The following is an 11,499-nucleotide window of genomic DNA, read 5'->3' on the forward strand; positions in this document are numbered from 1 at the left end:
TTTTTAAGAAATACAGTCCCTACAATCACGTAGAGTGTTAAAGGATGTTTGTAAAATTTGGAAAGAGGTTATCATTTATAGCAGTTTGTGCTTCTCACTGAATGTTTCAGTTCCTGCACTAATCTGTTCCTACTGAATTGGTTTTATTTTTTTTCTCATTAAAGGGAACAGAAGACAGGAATCTGTAGTAGTTAATCCCAACTGTTTCCTTCCACAGCAGGTTGAAGCTCAAATCTGCAGACTTGTCTAACTTCCAAATCCATTGACTTTTCCTTCCTCACAGCTCTGACAGGGAGGCTGCCCCAAACCTCACTCCCCTTGGTTAGGAGCTTTAGTTTGAAAGATGGTGACGAAAACATGGTTTGATAGCAATACTGTAATCAACACTTACTGCTTGAAAAAATGATATATTGGCAAGAAAGATACTATTTAAAAGAGCTTTTTCTTGTCCTGGATACTGACTCATTACAAACCAAACATGAAAAAACTCCCAAGAAAAATAAATATCTTACATCTGTAATGAATATTTCTGGCTGGACACTGTACAGCTGCACAACTTCAGCTCTTAACAGACTCTTAGTTTGGTTACATCTTAAGGAGAAATATGGTGTGTCTCATGACATGGAAAAGATAAAATTTAATTTTGGTCACTTCCCATTCCTATAGATATGAAGGCCTAAACAGTTTCAGTGTGACCTGGAGAAGACAGAGTGTGCCCTTGCCAGGGTTTCAAACACCAAAGAGCAGGTTTGAGACAAGGACTGCCCTTCACCACAGCCCAGGCAGGCTGCAGGAAAGGCTGCTGAGGAGCCTCTTGAAATTGGAAAGGACAAAGGCAAAATGCACCTAAGAATGAACTAAACCCTCTTCGCAGCTCAGAAGGACCTGGGGACCAAATGCTGAACATGAGCCACTGGTGTATCCTAGATAGCCATAAAGGCCAAGAGCATCTCAAGCTGTGTCAACAGAAGCATTGCCAAGAGAACAACGGAAGGGACTGTTCCCTTTTACTCATCACTCACTAGACAACACCTGCAGTCCTGCTCAAGGCTGAAGCTGACAGAGCAGACAGGGTCAGCACAGGGTCACCAGGACATGCAGTACCTGCCCTGTGAAATGAGTCTGGTGGGACTGGGCTCCCCTTGCCTGGAGAGGGGACAGCCCTGGGGGAACCCAACAGCTGCTAGTCGGTGTCTGAGAGATGTTTGTCAAAAAGGCAGAGCATGGTGCACCACAGAATGCACAGTGGAAGTACAAGAGGCAACAATCTTAAAATTATGTAGGTTTTGATCAGAAATAGGGGAAAAAATTAATTATAAGGGTATTGAAAGAGGTTTCCCAGAGAGGCTGTGAGATCTGGGAGGTCTGCAAGACCCAGCTGGTTAAAGCTCTGAGACCCCAGGTCTCATCTCACAGTTCTCCCTGCTTTAAGCGGGAGCTTGGGCTAGGATCTGCCCAGGTCTTGTTCAGCCTGAATTAGACTTAAAATTTCTAAGTAATAGATAAGCATTATTGGGGAAGTAACTTATAAGGAAGATTCAAGATGCAATATCTACCCAAAAAAAATTATTTTTCTCTTTAATATTTATGCATTATAGTCCTAGATGCATCTTAACAAACAAAGTAATTGATATTACCATCATTTTGATTTGTGAATCAAAATAATAAAGAAATACAGTGAAAGTTTAGGAGCCAAACTCCAATCTTTAGAAAGCTATCATTCTTAATTTTAACATAATGTGCTGGATTAAGACTCTCCACACAGTGATTTTAAATGAAATATCTGCCATGACACTAAAATAATTGTACTGTCAGTTAAGGAGCCTAAAAAGAAGTGACTGATTTCAATCTTTGTGTCTCTCCAGTCAACCATAATCAATCTGAATTTAATACAAGATCAAGGAAGGAAAACCATATTGTAAGTTAAATTTATACACAGTAGTCATCATGAAATGGTGATCTTTGCAGTAAACCACATGTTCACTTACACCCCTAAAAAGTATAATTCTCATTGTTGCTAGCAGACTGAGATCAGTATTCAGCCCAGGTTTTTGACAGAGTGATCAGGTATTAATGATTGAATGTCTATAAATTATTGAAAACTGGTGGATAATTGGGTCTGTTAGGGCAAATTCAAGTTACGAATGCAAAGAAAAATATTTACTATGTTATCATTTTTTACAGGCACCTGGAAGAGAGCAAGGTCAGTATTCAATATTATGATAATTTGTTGTTTTCTTTCCTTTATTATATTCCAAAACTAAAATATTCTATCATTAAAATTCTAACTGAAGAAAGAGACATCCTCCAGGTGTACATCTGCTAAGAATGGAGAGAGTTAGAGACCTCAGCAGTTGCTGATGAGCAGCAGAAAAAAGGAAACTTTACTTGGCCTTAGCTACAGCTGTTTGGGGAGCCAGGGTAACAAATTTGTCCTAAGCAAATGTCTTAAGGTTTTGGGGAAAATAAGAGTGTTGGTCCCTAAAAAAACCTCCAACAGAGATCTGCACAGAGGACATCACCCTTCTGACAATCTTGCTGCCATTATTGGAGGGTGAGAATTTTGAAATAAACATTTTTAAAAGCTTTAGGCTTTTAAAGCTAAAAAAATATTTAAAAGATTTGAAATATCCAATGTTGTAAAAATACGTCAATTCATTAGATTTTCATACAGCTTTGACAAAACTGCTCAAACCATTCACTGTGTCCATGTGCACAAAGGTCCATGACAGACAGTGTTACTCCAAAATACTTTGAAGATAGATACAGATTACCTGGCTTTCATGATGTTTACACTTTATGTTAAGTTCATAATTTCCTCTGGCTTTTCCTTTTGTGGATTAAGGCACCATTTCCTGATTTTCAGCAAAAAACAGAATCGACTGTATTAATAAATTCAATGCCTATCCTGTCCTATAAAAAGGATTTGTGAACTCTCCACATACTTCTTGTTCAACATTCTACATTATTTACTATCATGTGAAGCCATATTTGGCATCAGCAAACCCTGTAACGTCCCCCATGTAACATTCAGTACTAGACCAAATGTTTCCCACTGAAATCATTAGCTGACTCATTCCAGCCAGACTGATTACAGCCCTTTAAGGATTTCTATTGAACTGCCTCACCCTCATGTATGAATTTACTTAATTTATTTCACAGTAGTTGCCAGATGCTGTCAGTTAGACAAAAGAAGAAATACTAAGTTCTTATCCTTTTTACTAACAGTTACAAGTTTGGGGAAGAAACTTGAAGTACCTTTTCAAGCACAACAGCATCCTCCTGAAGCCAGGTAGGAATAGAAGAATTTCATGAGTTTGTACTGGATGCTTCAAAGACTAAACATTCTGCCCTAGAAAATTGTACTTCACTATGCAATAACAGCAAAATGATACCACTTTCTGATGCCATGCAGTGATGTGTTTTGCCCTGATGTGTGACAAGAACATCTTTGGGAATTGCTTTCAAGCTATTGTAATTGCACAGCCAATTTTTATCTTTAATAGCATGCTGCTGTATTACATTTCTGCTGCTATTTCTGTGATAGGGTGTTAAATATATTGTACAAAGTAGTTTTGCTATCTCCAGCCTCGGCATTTCCTCTCCCCCTCATTTTCTATTTTTATTTACAAAGGATACACACCTGGCTTTCCAAAGGCTGATTTTTCTTCCACAGAAATCTTCCATAGTTAGACCTACTTTGTTTTAATAACCTATACAAATCTTTCCTTTCTAAATGTCTGTAATCTCTTGTCTACTGAAATATGCAACAAAACCCAAAAATGCAGGAGACAGCGTAGGAAGTATATGAATGATTTAACATCCTTCCTAGACAAACACAGAATCTCTCACACAAAGTTGTTTACAATAATGGCATTTCTCTGGGATAATATTATTGCATGGAGTAAATCTGATCATATTTGTGACCACTAGTATTCTCTTTCTTCTTATGCTTCTTTTATGAGAAGTTATTTGGCCAATATTTCTCCCAGTGTAACACAACAAAATACTAACTGGGCAGCCACTCAGGAGCAGTCTAGAAAATCAGCACAGGCAGGGAAGAACTGCTCCCTGGGTCTTCCTACAGAGGCACTGGGAACATCAGCTGAAATTTGCAGTGAACAAAAGCAACTGGGCTTTACTACACATGCAGTTAAAATATGGAACTCTTATGGAGACTAAAACAAACCCAGAACTCTATGCAACTTGAAAAAGTGGCTCATGAAAATGACGGAAACCTGTCAAAAGAAACTAAATACAAAACTACCACCCAAAACCTGGGAAGGCCCAAAGCTGCCATCAGTAAGAGAAAGGGGTATTCTGGGGAGGCACAGCTATGCATTGCTCTCTAATTTGACTCTTACACTGCCACTATAAGAAATATTTTTCTGACATTACTTTTATTCATTGCTTTCTCCTAGTCCTCAATGCACACGGAGCTCTAAAAACATTTGCAGATCAGGTAAGAACCAGAGATTGCTTTGAAAGCCAAACTAAACATGGAAAAATAAGAGTAAGAAACAGATTCAGGTTGCTAAGCTTGTATGTCTGCAGTAAGGATTTTCAATGCACTTCCTACTGTCCTTGACTACATAACATACTTTTACTCTCCTGTAAATGCCTCTGCAAATGCCTTTTTTTATCAAAAAAACAAACCCCTAAGCTGTGCCAAGAACCTATGAGTGCATAACATGAACTTGTGGTAAAAGCAAATACCACCAGGAAGAACATATGGACTGCATTATGTGTTCAGATCAAGTAGGATTCATTGAACTTTGGTCACTGCCAGGCTAACCAAGCTTACCTCCCCCAGCTTTGCTTCACAGGCCCCAGCTCCCAGATTCTCGTGGGCTCCCTCCATTGAATCCCTTCCTTCTTGTGCTGGGGTGCAATTGCACACATTGCCCTCTGGACACCTACTAAAAACCCTTCTTTACAGAATCCATAAAGCTCATCCAGGTCTCTGTTTGGTCGCTGAAATGGTCACTGCCATTTCAGACACTTCCTACCATTCTTAGCAGGGCTTTTGCTCCTCTAGACTCTCTGGGACAGCAGAGTATCCTTTTCCTCTGTCAATTCCTTGCCCTCCTGAAGCAACAGGGAGAGAAAAAATAAGTAGCCTTTTCCCTGTTACCTTGTAATTGCCTTTAAAGTCTATATTTGGCTTTAAAAATATTGTAAGAACACATTTTATAAAATCTTATTTCTTGACAAGGTGTTAGCTCCATCTCAGCCAGACTTGGTACATAAGCATTGCAAGAGAATTTTAATTTTACCCTTCTTGTCCCACACCTTAAGACACAGCAGAAAAAATAAATCTGCAAAAAATACACAGCACAGGTCCACAAAGCAACTGTGGTCCTAGCAGTGGGGTCTCTTTAAAAATAAATTCTGGAGATGCCAGCCACTAAAAATGCAATGTGAACAAAAATGCTAAAATCATGATCCAATAAGCTGAACAGTAAGAATATGTCACATTTTGACAAGTCAAAGTGATTGCAGAAACAAAAGGTTGATGTCTGGTGCCAGGCCCTTTGAACAGTGGTTTCATTACTGAACAGACTGACTGCCTGCTGAAGATCATGGCTCTTTGTCTACTGCTATCAGTGGATCTTGTTTTAAAAACAAAAGCAATGCAGTTATAAATCAGAACACAGTACAAATATGAATGGAACAGTGAAAGGCAGTGAAAACTGCCTCCCCTCTGTAAAAGAAATTCTTCCTAGTAAAATTTAATATTGTCATATGCTACACACCAGCATAACAACAATAAACTGATAAAGCATGAAGAGATAAAGCACAATGAAATACCACCCTGACAAACAGCACTGTCTCTGGTGACAGTAACCAGAAGGAAAAGATGGAAGCCATTGATAAACACATTTTCCTCATTCACTTTTAAAATGGACACTGGGTCATTTCTCCCACCAGCATTGCATGAAAAACACAAATCTGTTTTCTGTTATACAGCAGAATATGGTGCTTTTTATCTTCAATTAACAATTTTTCCCCACGTCACATATTTGAAAATTACATTTGATCTTTACATTGAAAGGAAGCCCTTGCTTTTCTGAGGTTGTTTCTGCATCCTCAGAGTCAGCCCAAGCCTCCTTGTCATTACATGACTTCTTGTGTTCCTGACCCAACCCCTGCACTTCCTTATCTCCACAGAGACCTGGGTAGCTGGGTCTAGCTTGTAAAGACAGCAAAATCACATTTGCTGGGGGAGAAGGATTTCAGCTACTCCAGCCCCCTGTGGCAGCAGCACTGCATAGCAGGCACACACAGCCAAAGACCAACTTAGCTTCTCCTTAATGCGAGAGCAACCTCACCCCTGGGTCCTGAATTTGTTAACTCAAACAAGTCGCAGAGAAAACTGGAATTCAGCAGCGTGGCAGAACTTCTGAAACATCTGAGGTTTCAACAGCTTGGTAGAAACAATGCTAGTTGGCAATGGAATAACGAGAGGCTTTAATATGATCCAACGTAACAGTAACTGGGATCCAACACAAATAAAAGGGATTCAAAGGTGAAAGAAGAACAGAATGAATCATTATCCTTGTCCCATATTTAGTATTTTATTTAGCATTTGCTGCTTTATTTACAGTTTATTATTTTGCTATGTCCACAAAGCCTGGACAGATTGAAGTCAATGAAAAACCATCAGGAATCTTATGTGTTAAATCTCTGGGTGCATTAATCTGAAATCACTGATGCTGCATTAGCATAAGACCACTCTTAACAGATAGCTCTAAATTTTAAAGGTTAATATCACAATACTGTAAATTAAAAGTACTATTCTCAAAATTATTAAGTAAAACAAAGTGTAAAAATAAATTATAGCTTTTAAGAATACAACCTTTTTCCTTCTGAATTTACTTTTACAGGTTCCACATTAAGTGTAGATAATTTGACAGTGAAGAAGCCACCACCTCCTACGTCATACACAGCATGCAAAAATAAATCAAAACATTTGCTTGTTGAACAGGAAATGCAATCTCTTACCAAACCCACTGAAAAGGTAAAAACCAGCTTTGCTACATAAAAATACAAGTTTTTAGGAAACAGGATTAACACTATATGGCACCACCCCTGATCCCCTCTGAAAGCTGTGGGTGTTCAGCACCATTGAGAAAGTCCAATATGAGCTCTTGAAACCATGGATAAGAATTTAAATGTCTAATTTGATTAACATTTCCTAACAGGACTTCTCAATATAGATGCATTACCATTACATACTGTGCTTTAAATGCAGATTAGATACAATCTGGTTTTTCTTCTGCTTGTTGTTACTTTCTATACACTGATTATACTATCTTAAAATTAAGGATTTACACAAATGTGAGTGGTATGTTGGAGAATATGATCGCCACAAAGCAGAGAAAGTCCTGTTACAGAAAAACACTGTAAGTACCATTTCTCTCAAAACATGGGATGTGAACTCCTGGGGGGAAATTTCTGTAAGCTGTCCACAATGGCCTGCAAGTTTTGTTGTGAACTAACCATACAATCCATAATTTAAATCTGTATCATTCAGGATGAGACATTCTTGGTTAGAGATTGTTCAAAGAAATCAAAGGCTGAACCATACGTTTTGGTGGTTTATTATGGAAGAAGAGTGTACAACATTAAAGTCCGATTTCTGGAAGAAAGCCAACAATATGCCTTGGGAACAGGGCTCCGAGGAGAGTGTGTAAGTAAAATCCCATCTGCCGTTTCAGCCCATGGCTTTTATGTTAGACTTCACGAGTTCTTAATACTAAATATTAGTTACAAACTCTCCCACATAACAAACTTGCTGTTTCATTGAAGTTTCTTTTACAATACCCTCATTTTAAGTATGTCTCAAATTTCAAGCAGCTTCAACATAATTTAATACCAAATTTTGCATACCATGCTCAAATTCAGATTTTAATAAATTTTAAAATCTCCTAAGTACTTACAATACTTCTGTCTACTGTAAGTAACACCTGCAAAGTAAAAAGGAAAGAGAAGTTCTACCTTTTCTGGTATACATGTTGTTTTAGCATATTTTTAAACTTGTGATAATTTAAGCAGGCATTTTCAAATGTATACAGCTCCACATAATCTGACAGCAGGACCTGGTGCTATGAAGCAATAGGATAACAGTTGTTATGGATATTCAGAAGCAATTAAATCATGTGGGTCCCTAACAATCAGTCTTTCAGATATGGTAAATTTCAATTAGAAAATCCCTTTAGACGAGCAATGCTTCTTTACATAATTAAATTCAATTATAGTCATGACAAAAGTCTAATTCTTATTCTACATATATGGTTAGATAATAAACACTGTATCTGCAAATGTTTCACAAAAGAAAAAATAATTAAAACTGAAAGTCAACTCTATAAAAATGTGATACTTGCAAAACAAAATAAACAAAAAACTACAAAACAAAACAAAAGAACCAACCAACCAAAAAAAAAAGATTTAAAAAAAGAGAAACACAGCATAAAACTTAAAGAATGCTCAGCTGCAGAACAAAAAAGCAAAGCAACAAACTCCTATGGGTCATTAGCTATGCAAATCACTGACAGAAATCCAACTCAGGTGAACCAGCAAAAACTCTGCAGCTGAATCTTTAATTATATTCTTTTCATGCATGTCAACACTTTTCAGAACTTACCTTTTGTATAGTTAGACTTTAAAAAGCCTGAAATCACAAATGACCCAAGCTGATTTAAGGCATTTGATGGGTTCAAAATTTATATTAGAATTTTTATTAGAAAACATGGGATAGGATTCATAAGCTTTCACTAGAGGAACAATGTTCACTGGCAAGTTGTTCTTCAGGAACATTTGTTTAATGATAAAAGGGGGAAAAAATCCTTCATTATGGAAGCACAGTGAAACAGTTTGGAAGCTCAATGGTTGCACAAATCAAAAACTGTAGTGCATCATCCTGGTGCTGCTGTAGTGACCATCAGTATTCTGTAAAGCACTGGCTGCATTTCTGAACTGAAACTCCCAGATGATTTCCTGGAATTTTAGTATGACTTAGGAGAAAGCAAGTTTAGTTTTCCGTGGTTCTGACATTGTTTAGTCTTCCTGTAATGGCTCTAACACAAACAGGCTCAGAACAGAAACAATGACAGAAATAAGGTACACTACAGCATAATGTAGTTTATGTGTGTTCTGACTAGAGAATAAAGGCACAGAACTAAATTTTCATTAGGTTAACAGCTTTAACAATTAAGGTAACTGGAAAATTACTTGAACAGTACATGAACAGTTTTTACTGAACTAAAAGGAAGGAGAACACAATCCCTCCCATCTCAGGAAATACCAAAATATTTGACTTTGTTGTTTGTTCCAACTCCTGCGCAGACAGTTCATATCTTAAACAGTGGGTCTGGACTGACTAGTCAAATTGCAAAGTACAGCTCCAAAATAAGGATTCCAAGCATCCAGTTAACAACACACAGTGCATCCAAGACTTGGCTCCACCAGGCCAAATCTGTAATCATGACTGCCTACCTTATGCCCTTTTCTATGAGGATTCTTTCTTTTCAAATCCAATATTCCCCTGAATCAAGCACACCAGAAGAAATCAGAATTGCTTTGCTGGTCAACTAAGTGTTGTGCCAGGGAATCACAAACATGGCAATCTTCCACTCCTATGTATTATTCTCAGCAGTAGACATGAAAATAGAACAGGGCACAAAGCACATATGCAGTAATGAGCAATCAGTGGCACCAACACTGCTCAGAAGATCTTCTTCCATCTCATAGGGTTCCCCAAAAGGGCACTTTGTAGAAAACTCTCACCCCAATTTTTGCAGCTCATCTAAGGTTTTTTTTCCCCAAAGAAAGTGACAACACTTTGAAGGCTGTGAATTACGGAAAATTGCTGCCTGTAATTTTTTAGTACTCATTAAAAAGTTTTCCAGAGCATTCTGCTTTGGTCCTCTGCAGGGATACCCTTTGTTACACATCTTGCAGTGCAGCCAGACCTAGCTGCTCTACCTAGATTAGCTGGATATTCCCTCTTCACCAGCCAAGGAGAAAGAAAACTAAACACCAACAAACATGTGCAGAACTATTACATTTTTCCACAGTTGGTGATTTTATTCAGATGTTTGGTCTTAACAGATCTTCTGCAGTGTGTTTTCCTTTTGAATTAGTCTATTTTCATCCATTAAAAACACATTTTCCTCACACATAAATATAATTATTCAAAGTTTTCCATATCTTATTGCAACTTCCAATTTTACTATATAGCCTACAAGTTGTCAACATATTGGATCACCAAATAAGATTTTAAATTAACAGTTATTTTTTAAAATGTATTTCATTTAACTTTCATGAGTGCTTTTATCATTAGTTCCCATGTAGCCCTGTAAGGTCATAAGGAGGGAAAAAAGGGGTTGATTATCAGATTTTTAGGGTAAAACTCAAGTTCCATGCAGCTAAATTAGCATGAAACTCTAATATAAACAGAAGGAAAAAAAAAAAGAAAATCCCTTACTCTCTTAGTAGAGCTACATTTTTGCTAGCTATTTAGCCACAGATGTTCACACCTACATACATACTTAAAGTACTATATTGAGCTTTCTAAAGGCCAAATTACATAAAGCTATAAAGATCAGATCCCAAATGATCATACATGGAATTTAGGAATTTACATTCAAAACTGAGCTCCCTTTACTTGGCTGTTGCCTTCTTCTACTCCAGACAATTTCACTATTAAAGATCCAGAGGTCCCTGTAACACTGGCTTTTTTCATCTGCATAGTTCTTTAGAAAAAGATGAAATGCAAACCTTGCTCGTATTTAAAGCGGATCACAACACGGAGTTTACATATTTTTCTTATCTCCTTTTCAAAACTAGATCTGCCACATGCAAAACACATAGTTTTAGCATGTCTGTAGCATCAGTCTCAACTTCCACTGCAGTGAAAAATGTGTAAAAATGAAAGACAGAAGTAAGCTTCTCTTCAGCTTGGTGCCTGCTTTACACAGAAGTTTAGAGCAGAGCCTGATGTGTATCTCTGGATCTCCCTGTTCCAGCCACAGATACTCTCTCCATCCTCATATTTGCAGATAACCTTTCATCTTCAAACTGTAAGTCATAGCAGTCACACCATTTCACTCAATTCCTTTCCATGTGAGCTGAAATGATTAGCTGCACCCACCTTCAGCAGCCACCAAACTGGCCTGGCCCATCGCAGCAGATTAGGGAGCACTTCCACAATGCCTCGCTCCCAGTGACAGTGATCTGTCAACAGTTCCTGCCAGGAAAAGTGGCACAACAAACAGCCAGTACCTTCAACTCAGAGAGGTTTACAAGATAAGCATCTTGAAGCAAATGTGGAGTTCCATTAAAAGAGCTGAGGACATAACATTCTGAGACATTTTTTACCCATTAGCAAAGAGCTAGAAAAATGAGCAATGTAGCATTAACCTAGTGAAGCCTAATTAAATTTCCAAAGCAGATGAACAATCATTGTAGACTTTTTGACTTTCCAACCAGCAGAAA

General features: G+C 37.7%; 1 protein-coding gene across 1 annotated transcript in view; it reads left to right on the top strand.

Annotated features, from left to right (window-relative positions):
• The window catches only part of CLNK (cytokine dependent hematopoietic cell linker), a 28,249-nt gene that overhangs the window by 12,546 nt on the left and 4,204 nt on the right, over positions 1-11,499 (top strand). Inside the window, exons 9-14 of the mRNA XM_018924972.3 lie at positions 2,185-2,203; positions 3,229-3,292; positions 4,422-4,462; positions 6,888-7,021; positions 7,329-7,406; positions 7,538-7,693. Coding sequence (XP_018780517.3) covers positions 2,185-2,203; positions 3,229-3,292; positions 4,422-4,462; positions 6,888-7,021; positions 7,329-7,406; positions 7,538-7,693 — 492 coding nt within the window. The remainder of the gene's footprint in view (positions 1-2,184; positions 2,204-3,228; positions 3,293-4,421; positions 4,463-6,887; positions 7,022-7,328; positions 7,407-7,537; positions 7,694-11,499) is intronic.

This window comes from Serinus canaria, chromosome 4 (genome assembly GCF_022539315.1).
Source record: "Serinus canaria isolate serCan28SL12 chromosome 4, serCan2020, whole genome shotgun sequence".
NCBI lineage: Eukaryota > Metazoa > Chordata > Aves > Passeriformes > Fringillidae > Serinus > Serinus canaria.